Here is a 22,114-nt window from a genome sequence, read left to right on the forward strand (position 1 = left end):
GGCCACTATAGATAATCTTTCTCCTCTCCATATTTAGAAATAGGACAGTGGACTGCAGTTGGTTCATACTATCTGCTCCTTATTTCACTCTTCTTCATTCCTTACTGCCTCTAATTCAGCTCAACACTAAATTTAAGCTCAATAAGCCTGCTTTTTAAGAACAAGGCTAACTTGAAATTCCAGTAGCTGGCCTTACAAATGCAAGTGTTCATATGTAACACCCACAAGAAGAGATCATCCTCTCAACAGAGTTTCTGGCAGAGTGGAGTCTAATTTCATCTTTTTAACAAAACTGGGTTATGTTTAAGAATTGTTTACCGGGGCACCTGGGTGGCACAGTGGTTAAGCGTCTGCCTTCGGCTCAGGGCGTGATCCTGGCGATATGGGATCGAGCCCCACATCAGGCTCCTCCGCTATGAGCCTGCTTCTTCCTCTCCCACTCCCCCTGCTTGTGATCCCTCTCTCTCTGGCTGTCTCTATCTCTGTCGAATAAATAAATAAAATCTTTAAAAAAAAAAGAATTGTTTACCATGCCCAAGTTTAAAACTTTTACATTTTCGGGATGCCTGGGTGGCTCCCTCGGTGAAGTGTCTGCCTTGGGCTCAGGCCGTGATCCCAGGGTCCTAGGATCCAGTCCTGCACCGGGCTCCTTGCTCAGTGGGGAGCCTGCTTCTCCCTCTGCCTGCCACTCCACCTGCTCCTGCTCTCTCTCTCTCTCTGACAAATAAATAAAATCTTAAAAAATTTTTTTACATTTTCATTTAAATCCATGATCCATTTGAGCTAATTTTTGTGTAAGGTATGAAGTTTAGGTGGATGCTTTCTTTTTTTTTTCCCTTGCCCATAGATACCCAATTACTCCAGCACCATTTCTGAAGACAATTCTTCTCCGCTGAATTACTTTTGTATTATTTTCTTTTTCTTTTTCTTTTTAAGTAAGCTCTATGCCCAATATGGGGCTCAAACTCAGGATGCTGAGATTAAAAGTTGCACATTCTACCAGCTGAGCCAGCCAGGCACCCTTGTTTTTGTATTCTGTAAAAATTCAGTGTGGGACTATTTCTGGGTTTTCTATTTTGTTCCATTGATCTATGTGTCTATTTTTCCCCCAATATCACAATCTTGATTCCTATAGCTATGTAAGCATTGCAATTCGGTAGGCAATTCCTCCCATTTTATTTTTTTTCAAAATTGTTTTAGCTATTCTAGTTGGTTTGCCCTTCCATATCAGTTTTAGAATAATCTTGTTTATGATATTGCTGGGTTTTGGGGCACCTGGCTGGCTCAGTCGGCAGTGCATACAACCTTTTTTTATTAAGGTATAATTGACATATAACATTAGTTTTGGAGATACAACATAATGATTCGATATTTGTATATATTGTGAAATTACCACAATAAATCTAGTTAACATCTGTCACCATACACAGTTACAAAAATTTTTTTCTTCTGATGAGAACTTTTAAGATTACTGTCCTAGCAACTTACAAATATACAATACAATATTATTAACTGTAGTCACCGTGCTGTAAACTACATCCCCAGGACTTACTTATTTTATAACTAAGAATTTTTTGAAAACTAAAGAATGATAGGGTGTTTTTGCCCTAACAAGTACTGAAATGTACTTTAAAATCATGGTAGGAGGGTTGGAATTGTGTGGTAGGCAGAATAAGTGCCCCTCCCCCCACCAAAGGTGTTCTCATCCTATTCCCTGGAACCTGTGAATATGCTGTTACATGGCAAAGGGAAGAGAGGTTGCAGGTGGAGTTAAGGTTGTTAAACCTTTTTTTTTTTTAAGATTTTATTTATTTATGTGACAGAGAGAGAGACAGCCAGCGAGAGAGGGAACACAGCAGGCGAGTGAGAGGAAGAAGCAGGCTCCCAGCGGAGGAGCCCGATGTGGGACTCGATCCCGGAACGCCGGGATCACGCCCTGAGCCAAAGGCAGACGCTTTAACGACTGCGCCACCCAGGCGCCCCAGGTTGTTAAACCTTAAAATAGATTCTCCTGGATTATCTGGGCAGGTCCAATGTAATCACAACCCCTTGTAAGTGGAAGAGGGTCTGAGAAAGAGATGTGAGGATGGGAGCAGAGTCAGAGAGATGTTATATGTTGGCTTTGAGGATGGAAGAAAGGGGGCCATGAACCAAGGAATGTGGGCCGCCTCTAGAGACAGAAAGGCAAGGAAATAGTTTCTCCTCTAGAGCCTCCAGGAAGGAACACAGATTGCAAACACCTTGATTTTAACCCAATGAGACTCGTTTTGGATTTCTGATCTATGGAACGGTAGAATAATACATTTGTGGGTTTTTTTTAAGTTTTCATTTATTTAAGTAACGTCTATACCCAACATGGGGCTTAAACTCATGACCTCGAGATCAAGAGTAATATGCTCTTCCAACTGAGCCAGTCAGGTGCCCCCAAATCTGTGTTGTTCTAAGCCACCAAGAATGTGGTAATTTATTATAAGAGTGATAGAAAACAAATACACACAGAAACAGATCAATCAGTGAAACTAAATAGAAGGATGAGAAACATACTGATGTATATATGAAACTTTAGCATGCATTTCCAAATAGTGGGCAAAAGATGGATTGTATACCAAATGATGGTTTGACAAGTGTCTAGCCACTTGGAAAAAAATAAAGATTAAATTCTTACCTTATACCATATAAGATAATAAAGTCAAGAAAAATTAGAGGTTTAAATGTAAAAATGTAAATTCATAAAGCACTAGAAGAAAATTTAGGAAATATTATAACGAATCGTGAGGTGGCATAGGCATTTCTCGGCATTATACCAAGTCTGTGAGCAATAAATCTGATATATTTAAAGACATAAAACTTAAAGACTCATCTGAGTCAAAAGCCACCATAGGGGCACCTGGGTAGCTCAGTCATTAAGCGTCTGCCTTCGGCTCAGGGTGTGATCCCGGAGTCCTGGGATGGAGCCCTGCGTCGGGCTCCCTGCCCTGCTGGGAGCCTGCTTCTTCCTCTCCCACTCCCCCTGCTGTGTTCCCTCTCTCGTTGGCTGTCTCTCTCTCTGTCAAATAAATAAAATCTTAAAAAAAAAGTCACCATAAACAACCATTTGAAAAGGTAAATTTGAGGGAAAATGTTGAAACACTGTAAGGGAGGAAAAAATATTTTCCTTCTGCCCTTCTGGGTTTTTGGTTGGGGCTCTGTAACAAAAGACAGATTAATAAGAGAAAAACAAACAGAAGCTATTAACATGTGTCTCATATATAGATGGGAGAGACTCAGGGATGAGTAACTCAAAGGGATGGCTAGAACTTGGGTTTATATAGCAATTTGGGCTAAAACAGGAAAAGGGGTTTGGGCTTCTGGGTTGGGGAGACAAGTTGTGAGGGGATGTGTGGGAAAACAAGGATAAGGTTTATTATGCAGATTTAAGTCAGTCCTTTCTCTGTAGATCTGAGTTTCTGGTGATTTAGAGTCATCCTTCCCTTCCCAGTATAGAGAAGGGGCAGATACCCTTACAAATGGAAATTTCCTTTATAAATGTAAATTTCCCTTACAAGAGGTTAACTTCTAGTGTTTCTAGAGCTTCTCCTGTCTGCTGTTTCTCAAAATAATCTGCTAGAAGTCATCGTTATGCCAAAGAGGCATATTTTGGGGCAGCATATTCTGGTCTCCTACAATATGTAACACATTATAAGTAACTATCCCTAATATATAACGAAGCGTTTGCAGGTCAGTAAGAGAAACTGGAGTGACTCAATGGAAAAAAACGAAACAAAACATGTTCAGGCAATGGCATTATTCCACATTACAGTACAAAGGATTAAGAAGTAGATAGTATGAAAGAAATAAAGGAAATGGAGGATGGATCCCATAAGTTTCAACATTCATCTAGTAGGAGTTCCAAACAGAACAGAAGAGTGGAGAGAAGGCCATACTTGAAGAAATAATGTTCTAGAATTTTCCAAGCTGAAAAAAAGGCATGAATCTTCAAATTGAAAAAAGCCACTAAATTCTAAGCATGATTAAAACACACACACACACACACACACACACACACACACACACCCCGCTGCCCCGCCGCCACCACAACCTAGAAATTTCTAGGTTAAAGATAAAATCCTTAAGGATAAAAAGAAAATCCTGAAAGGTCACAGAGAGAAAGGAGAGAAGAAAGAATACAGTGGAGAAGTTCTTCAAAGAACTGATGAGAACTAACTTTGAACCTGTATTTCTATATCTAGCCAAGATAATCCAAATGAAAGGAAAAATATTTCAGAAAATTCATCACACACCTACCCCTTCTGAAAGGATTATTAGGGTATATGATCCAGCAGAAGAAAAAATGGATGAAGGAGCAAGAAGTGGGTTCTAGTAAGCAATGGTGAGGGGGAAAATAGTAACATTCATCAAAAAGTCTAAATAAGTTTTGATTGTAAATTTTAAAAATCACAATCTTGAACTAAAATTCCAGGACGGGAGATGAGGGGAGGGACAGGAAAGAAAAGAGACGTTCTTCTGTTGTTTAAGGGAACGTAGATGCTAATTAATGGTAGAAATGTAGAATAGCGAAGAGCACTCGCCTTTCAGAGTGCGAACTTCGGAGCCAGACTGCATGGGTCCAAATGCTGCCTCCTCCATTTACTAGCTGTGTGACCTTGTGTAAGCCGTATAATCTTTCTGTGCCTCAGCCTGCTTAAGAGTAAACTGGAGATAGTTACTCAACTCACTGGATGCCTATGATGATTAAATCAGTTATTATACGTAAAGCACTTAGAATAGCACCTGTCATGTGCTAAGTGCTATATATTTGGTTATTGTTGTTGTTGCTGTAAGTAATGACTTAAAACGTCTTTTAAAATGTAAGGGCAGGGGCGCCTGGGTGGCTCAGTTGGTTAAACAGCTGCTTTCAGCTCAGGTCATGATTTCAGGGTCCTGGGATCGAGCCCCGTATCGGGCTCCCGGCTCAGTGAGGAGTCTGCTTCTCCCTCTCCCTCTGCTGCTCTTTTGTTTGCACTCTCTCTCTCTTTCTCTCAAACAAATGAATAAAATCTTTAAAAAATTTTAAAATAAAATGCAAAGGCATATTGGCTCTAGATGAAGATGGTGAACCCGCAATAGCCGTCGGCGTCCTTCCCCAAACCCAACCCTGCAGATGCCACAGAAGAGGTGAGGAGGTGGGTAGGTTTCAGAACAGTTCCCAGCAACAAAACTCTTGGTGGTTTGGTCCCCAGTGGGGGATGAGATGGCCCAGAGTGGAAAAGGTCAGAGGCCACAGATGGAGGGTAAGCTGAGGTGGAGTTTTCTGACTGTGTCCTGTTGTTTCCTTATATTTTCTGGAAGGCTCATCACCTGTCTTATAAACACCACAGAGCAGAAAAGTGGCAGGGGTGGCCCAGGGCCAGGCTGAGGTGGCATGGTCACATCGAGGCATAGTGGGGATGGAAAGCTCATAGAAAATGTGCCGACTGGCTGGCCAGTAATTAGACGTTCTTCCCTTCACTCTCTGGGCTAGGGAACTCCAGCAAATAATGCCCCCACCCCTGAAGCCCCTCCGCATTCTCACTTGGTGCTAAGACAGAGGTCCTGGAAGTGTCTTTGGAGAATCACAGACTGGGGAGGGGAAAGAAGGATCAGTTCAGTCCAGAGGGCAGCTCCAGAAGTTCTCCGCCCGAGGACATGCCAACCTCCAAACCCTCAAACTCGCAAGGAAGGCTACACACCTTCCCAGGAAGTTATACAGAATTGTTACCCGAAACTGGGTTAGCTTTTTAGTAGGAGTCAAGCCAAAAGACAAAACCAAGCTAAAGAATAGGAAGAGGAAGGGGGCACGTGGGTGACTCAGTTGGTTCAATGGCTGCCTGCAGTCAGCTCAGGTCGTGATCTCAGGGTCCTGGGGTCAAGCCCCACATTGGGCTCCCTGCTCAGCAGAGTCTCTGCTTCTTCCTCTCCCTCCGCCCCTTCTCCTGCTAGTGCTCTTCCCCTGTTTCTCAAGTAAATAAATAAATAAAATATTTTTTAAAAAGAATAGGAAAAGGAAGATTTTACTTGCAACAGGTAACACCGAAGATATTTCCCAAAGCAGTCTCCTCGAACAACAAAACCACGTTAGTTTTAAGCTAAGAGTGCACACGTATTTATGAAGGGGCTTGCACAATGGGGAATACAGCATGGAACTGAGGCAAAGTCGTCTTAAGGTGACTGGGCCCAGGTCAAAGTCACGGGGACCCCCGAGGGCAAGCATCACCGGTTCTCTGGCTCCACATGGTCCAGTATCTGAGTGCTTAAAGGGGTTTAGATTCTGCAAAGATAACTCAGTGTGCGTCAGGTCGATGTGGAGAACAAAGGCAAAAGAAAGAAAAAAAAAATAAACTTCCTTACAACTTACAGCCCACTGACAAGTACTTGGAACAGGCAGAGTGACCTTCCCCCGAGGAGCTCAACTGCTTCAATGTTAGTACTTTGCTAGAGGCAAAAGGCAACGTTACCTGGACTTTAGCCAGACCTCCAGGATCCTCTAAGTCTTTTCTCACATATAAAAATCCCTTTGGAAACTTCCTTTATCTCTGCCACCCCCCCTCCTGCCCAAGAAACATGTTAGCAATCATCCTCCAAGCATATGGCCCACTGTTATAGATCTGAAGGGTCTCATGACTAAGGTGGTACTAGACAGTAGTAAATGACCTTATCTTCAATGGCAGCCCCTCAAGGTCCCAGAAACCTTGCTTCCAAATTCCTTAGAGACTTACACTATCACTTACTCTCTTCCAAATACATAAATTAGTCACTCCTCACAACCCCAGTGCAGCTCTTTCTGCCCGTGGGTCCTGTCCCTGTGCTTTAATAAAACCACCATTTTTGGTACCGAAGCCATCTCAAGAATTCTTTCTTGACTGTTGGCTCTGGGACCCCAATGTTTCACATTAAGGTCAGTCTTCACTTTTGAATATGATTAGGTTATCTCCTGGCCTGAGAGTGACTGTTCCGTTCTTACATTCTTCTACCAAATGGCTGGGGGCCTAAAATAACTTTTCTTATGTCAAGAAAGCTATGTCTGTCTTTCTTTTTATGGGGACCCCAACTCTTTTTGCTTACAGAACTATTGGAAATACTGGATATTAATTGCTGAAATAAATAATTCCGTGGGATAGGTTGATATTAAAACAGATGGCATTTGAAAAGGCAAGGAAAGTGATCAGGAGTGGATAGAGATGGAGTAAATGAAAGAAAAACTAATAGGGAGGATAGAAATATAAATGTTAAAACCCATTGAATAGTAGCCTTGTAAGGAGGGAATGCTTAAAAGAACGAGTGAGAAGATCTCAGACTTAGACAACTTCAGATTTAAGGGGATAGGTAAGACACACACATATACACACCCCCCTCGGCACAGTGAAATTTCAGATTGTGAAAGACAACGAAAAATTATTTTTATTTATTTTTTAAAAAGATTTTTATTTGTCAGTAATCTCTACACCCACTGTGGGGCTGGAACTTACAACCCCAAGATCAAGAGTCACACGCTTCACCGACTGACTCAGCCAGGCACCCCTGAAAAGTTATTTTTAAAACATCTAGAGAGAAATAGCAGTTTACTTACAAAGGAAAATAATTTAACTGACATCAAATTTCTCAAACACCACACTGGAGGCAAGCCGACAAGGGTGTAATAACTCCAGAGTGTTGAAAGAAAGGAACTTTTAAAGGGGGCACCTGGGTGGCTCAGTCGGTTAAGGGGCTGACTTCAGCTCTGGTCGTGATCCCAGGGTCCTGGGATCGAGCCCCACATCGGGCTCCCTCCTTAGAAGGGAGTCTGCTGCTCCCCCTGCCGCCAAGGCTCCCCCTGCTTGAGCTCTCTCCCTCCGTCTCCCTCTCTCTCTCAAATAATTAAAATTTTTTTAAAAAACGAAAGGAACTTTTATATAAGGTGGAATAAAGACAGTTTCGGGCGTACAGGGTTTCAGAAGGTTTAAGACGGAGAGAAAGCACAAGCAGTAAAGGCAACAGCACAACTGGAAAATTAAGGTGTGAGGAAGGAGAATTTTTGCCCATTGCTGAGCAAGAATACGCTTTAACCGTTCACCACTGGTAAGATGTGAAGTTTTCCCTTCCACCACCAAGAGTGAGTATTCTATTGAACTTTTATTTATTTTTTATTTTTTTAAAGATTTTATTGAACTTTTAAATTCATTCTATTGTAATTCTGATAATTGCTTTCCTTTGCATCTTACTATGAATTTACTGAATATTTAGGCAGCGACAAACTCCCAGAGAAAGGCAGAAATGGCAGTGGAGATAATTTTTTAAAAAGATTTATTTACCTAGTTTAGAGAGAGCACGCGCATGCCCACAAGTGGGTGGGGGGGAGGGGCAGAGGGCGAGACTCTTCAAGCGGACTCTGGGCTGAGCGCAGAGCCTGCCCCGGGGCTCAATCCCACAACCCATGAGAACGTGACCGGAGCCAAAATCAAGAGCCGGTGGCTTCACCGACGGAGCCACCCGGGTGCCCCGGTAGTGGAGATAGATCATTTAAAAATGATAGTGTCACTATAAAAGAATAACCAAAGAGGAACACTGTTAGGGTAAATAAACACTAAATTAAATTTTCCCCGTTGCCAAAAAAGGAGAGAGACTTCCCCTCCGGCACTGTTCTTCAAGCATTTCCCTGAGATACCTAGCGTTTGTGAATCCTTCTCTGCCCCTTTGATAGGTCTGTACATCTTTTTAAGACCTAAAGAAGCCCGTGGCCCGCCTATAACCCAGGAATGCCTTTCTTTTTTTTTTTTTTTTAAAGATTTTATTTATTTATTTGACAGAGAGACAGCCAGAGAGAGAGGGAACACAAGCAGGGGAGTGGGAGAGGAAGAAGCAGGTTCCCAGCGGAGGAGCCTGATGTGGGGCTCGATCCCATAATGCCGGGATCACGCCCTGAGCCGAAGGCAGACGCTTAACGACTGTGCCACCCAGGCGCCCCCAGGAATGCCTTTCTTAAGAGTGTTGGAGTCATCTCTTTGAAATGCGGATCTCGAGGAAGATAAGCGCCGCATCTCCCATCACCTGCGAGGTTAGCCTAGGCACCTGGCTCCAAGCTATAAGCACCCGCTTATCACGGAGATAGGAGTTTAATCTTTCCTCCGGATAAAGGCAATTAGCTAGCACAGATGGCTGTTCCAACTACCGGGTGTACTTAGGACTCGCTTGGGGAGTACTTAGCTCTCGCCCTTGGATGCCGCTGTAAAGCCAGGCCAATGAGCTACGCGCCTGGCCTTTTTGGCTCCTCCCATCACTTCTGGATTGTATGAAACTGCATTTTAAGAGTGTGTAATCTGGCTTCTGAAACAGCTGCCCAAGGGGTCAAGTGATGCGATCTAGAAATGCAGGGAGTTAATGCCTGTGGGGTACATTTTGACCAATAAAAAAAAGGAACAGGGAGTGAGCTAGGCAGATCAATTCTCTCCTTCCTCCCTCCCTCTCCTCATGCACTGTTCTGAGCTGGATTTCTCTGTATCACCTGTCTGGAGACGTCGTATATGCCCCCAAATCTGTTTCTTTGGGAATCCGGGCTTGAACAATGGCCATTCGAACTCGTGAAGCCAATGTTAAGTGTTGATTCTGGAGAACCCAAGTCTGAGAAGTGTACAATTGTCCCAAGACCAAAACGGCAAATATTAGGATTGGGGGTAGATGGAAGTGATGCAGGCTGGCTGGGTCCAGGCACCTAGAGGGGGTCCCCCAGGACCAGCCAAGGCAGTCCTTGACTTCACGCAGGAATAGAAATGAAGAATTGAAGAGGATATGAGAGCAGAGTTTACTAAACAGTGTACGTGATACAGTACAGCAGGCGGGGTGTCTGTGAGACTAGAAAGGAAGGAAGAGAGACTCGTCTTTGCTTGGTGTCTGAGGGTTTTTTTTTGTTTGTTTTTTGTTTTTTGTTTTTAAAGGAGGAGATTTTATTTTTTTAAAGTAAGTTCTACGCCCAGTGTGGGGCTCAAACTCAAGATCCTGAGAGCAAGAGTTGCATGCTACACCAACTGAGCCAGCCAGGCGCCCCTGGGGTCTGAGGTTTTTATTGAGGATGGTGGTCTGGTGTACAGGTCCTCTCAGGCACCCAGGAACTGGTAAAGCAAGGAGGAGTGCTCAGGTGTCCTCCATAAGTCACTTAGGCCCTGGAGCCAGGGGTCTTAGCGTCAAGGCTTCCAGAGTCAGTGGTCTGGAAAATGGACATCATGACCTGCTCAGAACACTTTTAAGATGTTATCTATTGTGCTGGAAGATTCCAAAGAAATCATGAACTCCATGACCTTTACAAGGGGGACATACTGTCTGCTCTATAAGGCATGTGTGAGGTGGGGGTGGAGGTCCTAGCAAGAATAGGGGGCAGCAGGGGTGCCTGGGTGGCTCAGTTGTTAAGCGTCTGCCTTCAGCTCAGGTCATGGTCCCAGGGCCCTGGGATGGAGCCCCGCATCGGGCTGCCTGCTCAGCGGGGAGCCTGTTTCTCCCTCTGCCTGCCGCTCCCCCTGCTCCTGCTCTCTCTCTGTCAAATAAATACATAAAATCTTAAAAAAAAAGAATAGAAGCAGCAACAAAGCAGTCTTTCATGGAGTCCCTTCAGTTTCTCTGTCTTAGAAGGAATAGAAGGACTGGAAGAGGACTTCAGCTGCATCTCTTTTGATCTCCAACTTTCTAGTTGGGTTCTTCTTTCCAGTTTGTCTCTTGGCTCAGGTGGAAAACCCTGAGGGCAAAGCAGCCCCAGACAAGTACCCCCTTAAGCAAGAAGGACTGCCTTGAGCCAGCAGACCCTCACAGGACTGACCCCAAGACAATGACCCATTTGACCTTCACCGCCCACCTGCACTTACCCATCCCCCTTTACCCCACATTTTCCTTACATAAACCTGGAAGTGTTCTCTGGCACTTCAGAGGTAGTCTTTGAGACATTAGCCCGCGGTCTTCCTAACGCTAACCCTAACCCGGTGAAATAAAGGAATTCATTCCTTTCAAATAAAATTCCTAAATTCCTTTATTTCACCACCACTCGTTTCTCTGCCTTTGGATTTTGTCAGGGGCGAGTGGCCAAGCCTGGTCTGTTTGGGAACCCTACCCCCCAACCCCCGGAGCCAGGTGCCCTTGCTTCCCTACCAGTAATCGCACAGCTTAAGGGTGACATTTTTTTGGGGGAAAGGCGGTTTAGGTGATTTTTGCAATGAACTGCTCAGCTCTGTAAAATACATACTTTCCTTCACCCCCACCAGTCTTCTCTATGCAATCTGCAATACATTGCCCTTTTATAATGATATTGCCTTGTGAAATGAATTTTCTTTTCGGAGAATTAAACAGATTGAGTCCTGTGCTAGCCTTGGTGCAAGGGAGCCTACAGAGAGAGCCTGGGGCAGGAGCAGGTCTCAGAGGACCTCCGCCTGCCATGCATAGAAGCCGGGGCTATCCTGTTTGAGGATTAGACCACGGGAAGCAAAGATGCATCCTAGCGAAGGCCCCCACCAGCCTGCTAGCTGACTGCAACTGTGTGAGTGATTCCAGGCAAGACCAGCAAGGAACTGCCGGCCCAACCCCAAGAGCTGACCCATAAAATCATGAGCAAATAAAATGTTTGTTGTTGTAAGCCAAACGAAACAAACCAAACCCCCCAAAAACTGCACTCCCAAAGTAACCTGCACATAGCCAGGTTACAAAATACTATAGACACGAATTTTATTTTTATTTTTTTTAGTAGGCTCCATGCCCAATGTGGGGGCTTGAACTCATGACCCCGAGATTTCGGGTTGCATGCTCTACCCACTGAGCCAGCCAGGTGCCCCTTATATGCAAGAACTGATGGGTTTCTGTATACCAACCAGAACCATTTAGAGAATAAAATGGAGGAAAATCACATTCATGTAATGACAAAAATATATAGCATATCTAAAAACAGATGATTGGGGGAGGATGGCAAATAGAGCCTGTATGTCTATTTCCCATCCCACCCAACGTTCTATTGATTTGGGAAGAAAAGCGTTTTTAAGGATAAATTCTTTTTTTAAAGTAAACTATACCCCCAACGTGGGGCTCGAACTCATGACCTGAAGATTAAGAGTTGCGTGCTCTACCCACTGAACCAGCCAGGAGCCCCGAGGATAAATTCTTTTTTAAAAAAAGTCCTCAGCAAATCAACAACTTGCTTTTTTTTTTATATTTTATTTATTTATTTATTTATTTATTTATTTATTTGTTTGTTTGTTTATTTATTTATCAGAGAGAGAGAGAGCACACAAGCAGGGGGAGCAGCAGGCAGAGGGAGAAGTAGGCTCCCCGCTAAGCAAGGAGCCTGATGCGAGACTCGATCCCAGGACCCCAAGGTCATAACCTGAGCGGAAGGCAGCTGCTTAACCAACCGAGCCACCCAGGCGCCCTGTTTTTTTTGTGTTTTTTTTTTTTTTTAGATTCCACGTATGAGTGAAACCATATGCTATTTGTCTTATTTCACTTAGCGTTATACCCTCAAGGCCATCCAAGTTGTCCTCTACCCTGAGACTCGGGACAGAACCTGAAACATATTCACGTTCCCCCTCCAAAACACACCAGTCCCCCTTAATGTCTCTGAAGTTGCAGTGAGTTCCAAACCCATCCCTTCCCACACGTGCAAGCTGCAGGAACTCTGGCAATAAGTCTGACATCTGTCTCTGCTTCATCTCTAATCTATCTATATCTGTATATAACATCTGTAAACAGAAGATGAACATTAATTGCACTTTCTGTGGTTATTAGGGAAAGGTGGGCTGAGAACACCCCAGTGAACCAGACCTCCCTCATTCCTGTAGATGGTGTTCCTGGCCTGGGATGCAGAGTCCTAGATTTGGAAGCTGTTCCACCCGGAGGTGGGACCTCAAGTGCAAGATAATATTTTCAAAGAAGCAGGTAAATAGGGACGCCCTTGCTACACAATCCCCCAGCAACGGACTCTTTGCTGGGGGGGGGTCACCCCTATGAAGAAGGCTGTACCATGGGGAACGTGCTGGTCAGAGAGAGTTCATGTGTGTATCCATATCTGTCTACACCCCTGGCCATGCCTTATTCCCCACCTGTCAAGAGCCCACACCAACGCCCAGGTCTAGAGCTCCAAAGAATGGTGACACTTTGAGGTTTTTCTCAGCCTCCCAGGGCAAAGTTCTCTGGAGTGGGGTCCACCAGCCTCTAGGGCTTGAGGAGACCCAGGCCCACGGCTGATGCGAGGACAGCAATCCCGCAATCCTGCAGCTGTCATAGTGTGTGCATGGAAGAGGGCAGACTCAATTCTGGCCCAGGAAATGTGGCCTCAGCCTGGAGTCACGGTGACCAATCAGAGCACGCAGAGAGCCTTAGTTCCTGCCCTTCACCTCCAGGACCCAATCATCTGCGGGTTTATGGTTTCTCCCTGTCTTTGATTGAAATCTATTGGGACAAGGGGATGGGTCCAGAGGTGGAACAAAGGCAGAGGGGAGATGGAGGCTTCAGCAGGAGAGGGGAGACCTGCCAAGGCTGAGTGGTTGCTGGGAGGCCGAGGTGATGGGCAGTGGATAGTTTAAACAGCACCAACCCTGCATCGCTCCAGGGCTGGTATCTGATGTCCTGTGCAAGTCACCTTGGTGACCTCTGTTGACAGCCTTAATGTCCCCCAGCACACACAATGGTTTGTTCCCAAACAGACTCTCCTCTTTCCTTTCCCAGAGTCGACTTTGTGGTCTGCAATGGTAGGAAAAGAAGACTGTCTCATTCTTGACTCTTCATCCCCCACCCCCAGCCCCCAAACCTTTGGTCATGAGACACTCGATGGGCAGTTTCATACCTTTGTCCAGTGGATTTTTCCATCTGCTGCTCTCCTGAATCGTGACTAGTGGACACTTCCTTTCCTGTCCACTGTTTGCTCCCCATTGGACCACACCTTCCCTATTCTTCCACATTCCCCAGCTGATGGTTTTGTCTCTGTCTCCTCTCAGACTTCTAAATGGACCAGCCCGACCCTGGAGGTCTTACAGAGAGCAAAGGCCAAGGTGACCCACCAGCACATGCCCCAGGATTGGAGTATACAGTGTCCATCAAAATGAAACTGGAAACATGGTTTCACACATCCCCCATTAGAATGGCAGCTCCACATGGGCTGGGACATTTGTCTGCCTTGTTCCCTGATGTTTTTCCAGCACCTAGAACAGTGCTCGGTACACAGAATATGTTCAGCAGGTGTTGGTTGAATGAATGAACCCTTTGACGTGACAATTCCACTTCTAAGACCGTGTGCTGAAGAACCCTCACGCATACGCACAGGGCTCTGTGCCCAAGAACGAAAGGAGCAAACAACTGAGAGAAATTTGTAAATGTTTATTAATTATCAATGACTGATGCAACGTAAATGAATAATGAGGGTTTGCAACAGGGAGCACTTACTGAACAGGAACAAAATGAGGGGTACTTTTCCAGGACATGCTGGTAGTGGGGAAAAGTACGTGGGAGATACGTATAGTGGTACCGTGTGTGTGTGTGTGTGTGTGTAAATGCAGAGAAAAACACGTGGAATCAAACACCCAGAACTTGCCCTCCAACAGTGACATCAGGGGAGGAGGGTCGTGCTCTTCTGGGCAGAGAATACCAATGATACTTGTTTTCTAAGGTAAGTGCATGAATATACAGCAAGAAATAGGCATTAAGTATGTGTTTTGCTCATTAACAAAACTCTAATATCTAACAGAATATTTGGCACATGGTAAGAAAAATAATGCTTAACTTTCCACTATTGCGAACTCTCTTTTACTCGCTATACACCTGATGGCTAGTTCACAGCCGTGCCCATGTTCGTGAAAGACCACCAGGTTCTGCTTCTTATCATGGGCACTTGTCACATCCCTGAGGTTGAGGCAAGGAAAGAGAAGGAACGTGAGTGGCAATGAGCTCCGGCTGCCCGATACATCCACACCAAACGCCTCCTCCGGGCCCGCAGGACCCCGAGTACTCGGATTCTGCCCTACCTCGTGGTCTGCAAGTGCCTCCCACTGCTCCTCAAACCACCGTATGCTCAGGCCACAGTGACTCCCTTTCCTGTTCTGTGAGTTTCTAGGCTAGAGGAAGCTGACCTGGGGTGTGGGAGCCCACCGCATTCTAGGTAGGGAGGATCCCCGGATATACAGAGCAGGGAGCACAAAGAGCCTGGGAAACCTCATCATTTAGCCTCAATGCTGCACCTCAAGGGACTAGGAGAAAGGAATGATTTGGGGAACAAGTGACAAGATGGGACACCAGTACCGTAACAGAGAAGTGCATTCTGCAGGGGGGTGTGGGTATGGACTGAAGGGTCACTTACGGAGTTAGTCATCTTCCTCGGGATCACTGATCTCCTCATACACGATCAGGTTCTTTCTTTCCCGCAGTCTGTAGGCCCAAATGCTATTCACCCCTTTCCTGGGTCCTATGGCGGAGAAGAGTTGGTAAGTGGGGGATGAATGGGCTGGGGAGTGTTAGTCTCTGTTTTGTCAGATAAGGAGATGTCTCCTCCCTCCCGAGTGCCCACAGGCATTCGACACAGTCTATTCTCCACATCTTCCCGCTCAGAGAGGCTGCGATGTTAGACCTACACCAATACACACCAAATGCCAGTTAGAACTTTAGCTTCTGGCTTCTCCCATTGTCAGGTTTAGATTCCCAACCTCTTTACTTACCAGAACATTCATTCAGACCTTCTTTCATTCATGTTTGTTAAGGGCCTACTGTATGTCAGGCATTGAGCTGAGGGCTGGGGGTACAACTGTGAGTAAGATACGTTCCCAGGTTATCACAGATGGAATTACTTGACCACCTTTTATGTTGTCACGCTTTCTTGATTTCATGCCTTGAACAATTTGTGAACTCGTTCCTGTTCCCAGGTTATCACAGATGGAATTACTTGACCACCTTTTATGTTGTCACGCTTTCTTGATTTCATGCCTTGAACAATTTGTGAACTATGATTCTTTATTTCCCTTTCATGGACTAGGAATCCAGAGTTCAGAGAATTCAGAAGACTTGCCTGGAATTACTTGGCTTTTACATCAATGACAATCCAAGTCTATGACTCTGGAAGTCATGTTCTAACATCTCAGCTGAAGCTGGGTGAGCTCCTCAGTCAGGTCTGGCCCCAAGCCTGTCCACGATCCATCCCCCATACCTAGATCACACACTTGAACATAGCCAGGAAAGGCAGAGGAGTTGTTCCTACATAGCTACCTCTTACCTGGTATCTTCTTTAAAAAAAAAAAGATCTTATTTATTTGTCAGAGAGAGAGAGAGAGCACAAGCAGGGGGAAGAGCAGGCAGAGGGAGAGAAGCAGGCTCCCTGCTGAGCAAGAAGCCTGTTGTAGGACTCGATTCCAGGACGCCGGGATCATGACCTGAGCTGAAGGCAGACGCTTAACCGACAGAGCCCCCCAGGCCCCCCTTACCTGGTGTATTCTCACTCTGTTGACTAGAGGTACTCGCTTTTCCTGGGGGGTACAGCTCTTTCTGAGCCTGCTCAAAGCCAGGTGTTATTGGTATTGGCTCCGAATCGCTTTCTTCCTTTATTGGTTTCTCGAGCATCACCTTTTTAATGTGAAGGTCACATATAAAGAGTATCAGTGGCATTTCTCTAGTGCTTTAGAGCCTACAAAGTGTCTTACATGCATACCTTGATTAATGTCCTCAACAACTCTGGGAGATCATTATATCTCCTGTACTTAAATTATGAGAAAGGTTAGAACAAAAAGGAATGGCCTAAATGAAGGGTGTTTCCAGGATAAGAATGTCTGTCTTCACCCCCTTTCCAGACATTCTTGCAAACAGCAAAATGCTCCACGTAAGTGGAGTGTGGTATACAGAAGATTTGGGGAAGAGTAGCATTCTAGGAATCCACGTGGTCTCTGGAAGAAAGGAGGGGCTTCCATCAAATGTAAGGGATCGCATATAAGCTAGGAGAGAACTGCTGTGAGAGGAAAGGTAAAAATTCACAGAGGGGACAGAACACTGCTGGAAAATGGTACAGGGGAGAGGAGCACAGGGGAGAGGAAAGGAATGGTTCACAGCAATCAATATAGACAGCAAAGAAAGCAGTGCCACATGTCACATTCTGTCCTAGCCTGGCAAGAACGGTTAATGGGAATTAGGCAAGATGGCTCCTGTACCAATGTTGCTTGTGTTGGGGTGCGTCCCTGACCAACAATCTTAAGCTACCTTTCCTTCAGCTCCCTCATTTATGAAACAGTGAACAAGAAAAGTAAAAGAAGCTAAAGGAAAGTACTTTCTGAGTTTGCAAACCCTTTTCAATGTGATAATGAAAATGAGTACTTTCTCTTATGACCCCTCTTTGAATTGTCTCAAAGGTCTCCACACCAGCAATCCAACTCCCAGGGGTCTTTACCCTCTAAAGCAGAGTTTCATCTACAACTGCGGAACCACTTCCTCAATAAACAATTTGGGGGCACCTCAGAGGGTTCCCCTGGGCTGCGCCTGGGGCTTCAGAGACGCCTCAGGTGCAGACAAGGCCCCAAGGAGCTCACGGTAGAGAGGGGCTGACAGCCCAGGCCATTCTCAAGCCAGGAGACACGGGCCCTGCCCAGAGCAGAGGGGAGCTGCTACTTCCTGTTGCGAGACTGGGTGTCTAAATGGAAGCATCAGCAGCTTCTGTGGGGTAAAGCCCTTGGGGGGGAGAACCCCTGAACTTCATAAACACATGAAAAGGTTCATGAGCTGGGAAATCATTTGGGGCTTTTCTTAATTGTCCCGTGATCCATTAACAGTGTTTAGCAAAAACAATAAGCCCTTTACAAAAAGAAATGTTTCAAATGTTTCAGATTGCTACCACTCCCCCTGTGGTCTCAGGCAAATTACTTAGAATCTCTGCCCCACACTATCCTCATCTTTTTGATTAGTTATTATCATTAATATCCTCATCATTATCTGGGAATAATGATAGGAAAACGTCATAGAGGTTTTCTGAAGGATTAAAGAAATTCATCCTTGTGAATTGCTTAAAATAATATCTGACATCACCATGAAAACCAAAGCAGTATCGGCTATCACAGTTGCTAATTACGAAGCTATTGACGCCTCATCAGGAATTGTGATAAAGAGATCAGGAAAGGGAGGCAGTGAGGGCCAGGCTGTATTCAGTGTTCTCCCACTCTTACAGGTATTCACATCCGTGGAGGGAGAAAGGGTCTCTGGTTCTTTAGATTTGGGACATACTCACCTTCATTTGCTCTCTCTCTTGCACATCAGAAGCCCCCTGAGAAGATTCATCTAAAACAAAGCGATAAACAGAAATTTTTCTTTGTTGGCAAATATTCCCAACCTCCAGAAACTCCTGTAGTATCAGGGAATTCTGCAGAAAAGGGTTATGATGAGTCCACTTATTGTCAAGGAGTTATTTTGAGACTGGTTTTTGAATTATCTTTAAATCATGGTTTATACATTTGTGGCACCAATTCATAATTTCCCTTCTGATGATTTAGAAAACGTGAACCAAACCCCAAAACTGCCTCATCCTATTCTACTACATATTTCTTACCTTCCGCCCCCCAAAGAATTAAACTGATTGAATTAATTAAATTGATTGCATTCACTTAAAGGGATGTGGCAACTGAAATCACTGTCCACTTCAACCAGGTAAATTTTATAGTAGGCCAATTATACTTCAACAAAGCCGGTAGGTGTATGAAGAATCATGGGTGATTTAGCCCAGTGGTTCTGGAATATTTCCAGTATAAAGATACTCCTTTAGGGGTGCCTGGGTGGTTCAGTTGGTTAAGAGCTGCCTTCGGCTCAGGTCATGATCCTGGGGTCCTGGGATCGAGCCCCATGTCAGGCTCCTTGCCCAGCGGGAAGTCTGCTTCTCCCTCTGCCTGCCACGCCCCCTGCTTTGCTCTCTCTCTCCGTCTGTCTCTCTGACAAATAAATAAATAAGATCTTTTTAAAAAAAGGTACTCTAGAGTCCAAAACCTTGTGGATTCTCAAGCACTGCATTTTCAGCCCTCTCAGTAATTCTGGGAGCTTGTACAATCTGGCCTGTTTTCCTGGAGAGTCATAGGTCCACTGGAGACACTTTGAAAATTCTGAGTCTGCTTATAGCTGTGCTGTCAGAGCAGAAGAGCAAGTGAATACATCTCACTCCCTTTATGGTGAGTACACACACTGATCAAATATACAAAGATGTCTAGAATCTGCTACCCTTTTCACCATATGTTATCTCTGCTCACTGATAAGGAGAAAAGCTAATGTGTGGAGGATCACTTTCTCAAACTCTCTCCAAGCTCAACACATAGAATCAGGTTTGATGAGGAGCAAGAAGACTATTTGGTTTAGGTAAAACGTAGGGAAATAGCAGTATGTCATTTCCTAATGCATTCATCACTCTCTCTTAACGATATTTATCCCATAGCTATGCCTTATTAGGAAATTGACTCTGGAAGGTTTTTGTGGATTTACACTTTTTTAAATTTAAATTTTATGTTTTAAAAAAGATTTTATTGGGGCGCCTGGGTGGCTCAGACGTTAAGCGTCTGCCTTCGGCTCAGGGCGTGATCCTGGCGTTCTGGGATCGAGCCCCGCATCAGACTCCCTGCTCCGCTGGGAGCCTGCTTCTTCCTCTCCCACTCCCCCTGCTTGTGTTCCCTCTCTCCCTGGCTGTCTCTCTCTGTCAAATAAATAAATAAAATCTTTAAAAATAATAAAAAAGATTTTATTTATTTGAGAGAGAGAGAGCACGAGCAAGCACAAGCAGGGGGGAGGGAGAGGGACAAGCACACTCTTGAGCTGAGTGTGGAGCCCAATGTGGGGCTCGATCCCACGACCCCAAGGCCATGACCCGAGCTGAAATCAAGAGCCGGACACCCAACCAACTGAGCCACCCAGGCTCCGCACGGATTTACACTTTGATTAAATTTTTCTTAATTGTCCTGTGATTCGATAACAGTGTTTAGCAAGAACAACAACTCCTTTTAAAAAAGAAATGCTTCAAATGTACAGAAAATTATGGAGAATAATTTTGGAAACACATGCACATCTACCACTGAGTCTAGTCCGAACTTATCCCACAACTGCTTCACATCGGTCTGAGATCTTTACTCAAAAGGTAACAAAACACTATAAACAAGTCACAGCTGAAGCCATCTGTGCAGTCCTCACTGATCCCTGACCTCCTTCCTTCTGCACTCTTAAATTTGATGGGTTTCATTCTCATTCAGGTTTCATACTTTTACCATTTACTTATTATCCATAAAACTATGTACTCTTGTTTTGCATGTTTTAGGATTTTATATGAATGTCCTCTTGACTATACTTAACTTCCTACAGCCAACTTTTCTCACTCAGCCATGATGTTTTTGAGGGAACAAACTCTTGAGGATCCTTCCCAAGCAGCTGGACCCCAAAGCAATCGGGCTTCGGGAGACTCTCTCCAAGCCCTTCCTTCCACTCACCCTGATTCTTGGGGTTCTGATTGTCATCAGAATCATGTCCACTGGATTTCACGGCCTGTTTTTTAGGACACATGAAGGCTGGGAGGGTGGCCCTAAGACCTAGAAAGAAGCAAAATATTTGTTCCTTAAGAGACAACCTGAGAGGAGGACTGCGGGGTAGAATTCTGGGAGGTAGCAGGGACAGTCAAGCTCATCAGCTGGGGGATTCCAAACAAGGGTGAGCAGAGGAGAAACGTGCAGGATCTAGGTCTGAGCATCTTTGTGGCCACTCCAGGTCCTCAGCCCTGCACAGAATACAAAAGACCAGAGAGCCTCAAAGCTGCCCTGGGATTTCTCCCTGCACAAAAGGAAGATGTGGGACACTTACTGCCTAGGAAGAAGCCATGGCATGTAAAGGGACTGAGGGATGGTCATGTGTTCCCAGGTTTGTTTGCACCCAGAACTTTCTGTTACCTAGACCAGTCATGGTGTCATAGTTTCTCTTCATGTACACATAGGTAATTTTATCTGAGTATCCAAGCTTTGCCCACTCTTCCTTAGAGAAGTATTTGGAAATATCCTTGAAGGCCTAGGAAAGAAAAATAAATCAGTTGGAGCAGCAACTTTAGCTAAACATGTTTGATCTCTGGCGGGGGTCTCTTCCTCTGCCGTAGGACCTCCATGTTGGATCTGTGAACTGGGAAGAATAATCCTTTCTTGTTCATGTCAAGGCTCACTGAGAGAACATGGGTCACATTCTCTACCCTCTCCCCAGGCATGCAGTAGATGCATAAAACTCGTGGCATGCTCTTTCACCTTCCCGAATGGGCTGAGAGTCACCAAATGCAGTGCAAGGTCACAGACCTGTTGTCTCCAGAGTTGCTAGGTGAGGACAAAGTGAAGGTGGGAAGCTCCTGAGGCTCTGGATCTCCCTCTGACACTCTGTTCCTTTTCCCCAGTGCCTCTGACCTCACCTCCTCAAAATCTAGTCCCTTTACAGTATCCCCTGGGCCATTCCTCTACCCCCTCCAGATCACCTCACCTTGCATTTCTTCTCTGATTTCTGGGTATCCTCCCTGGAATTCTTTGCAAAGGAGCTGCCTTTATTCATGGTGCTGGCAACAGCTTGGTCTCGAAAGGACATAACCTAAAAGGTCATGAGGAAGGGAGAGAGCACTGAGGGTAGGTCACATTCAGTAAATCACCTGGAATCAAGGTTCTACTTTTTTCCATCCTGGTCTTGTCTGTCCCTGAGAAAGGACAACGGTGGGGAGAGTCAAACAATCAGAGGGCGGGACGCCTAGGTGGCTCAGTCGGTTAAGCGTCAGCCTTCAGCTTGGGTGGTAATCCTAGGGTCCTGGGATGGAGTCCTACATTGGGCTCCTTGCTCAGCAGGGAGTCTGCTTCTCCCTCTGCCCGCAGCTCTCCCTGCTTGTGCATGTTCTCTCTCTCTGATAAATAAATACAATCTTAAAAAACAAAACAAAACCCCAAACAGGGATCCCTGGGTGGCTCAGTCGGTTAAGCCTCTGCCTTCAGCTCAGGTCACGATCCCAGGGTGCTGGACCAAGTCCCTCATTGGGTTCCTTGCTCAGTGGGGAGCCTGCTTCTCTGCTCCCTCTGCCCCTCCCCCCACGTATGCGTGCGAGCGCATGCCCACGCTTTCCCGCATGTGCACTCGGTCTCTCTGACAAATAAAA

At 45.2% G+C, this 22,114-nt stretch overlaps 1 protein-coding gene across 1 annotated transcript; it reads right to left on the bottom strand.

The window, feature by feature from the left end:
• Window positions 1-14,759: 14,759 nt before the first annotated feature.
• On the bottom strand, window positions 14,760-21,525 carry LOC123787939 (protein SSX1-like). The gene is made up of 6 exons (XM_087859749.1): window positions 21,457-21,525; window positions 20,889-21,003; window positions 20,436-20,534; window positions 18,209-18,258; window positions 16,425-16,563; window positions 14,760-15,415 (listed from the first exon to the last, which is right to left on the bottom strand). The coding sequence occupies exons 1-6, from the start codon at window positions 21,523-21,525 to the stop codon at window positions 15,315-15,317; spliced, it is 573 nt and encodes a 190-aa protein (XP_087715875.1). The 3' UTR covers window positions 14,760-15,314.
• Between the last annotated feature and the right edge of the window lie 589 nt (window positions 21,526-22,114).

The sequence above is a fragment of the Ursus americanus genome, chromosome X (genome assembly GCF_024610735.1).
Source record: "Ursus americanus isolate L20-20 chromosome X, mUrsAme1.1.p, whole genome shotgun sequence".
NCBI lineage: Eukaryota > Metazoa > Chordata > Mammalia > Carnivora > Ursidae > Ursus > Ursus americanus.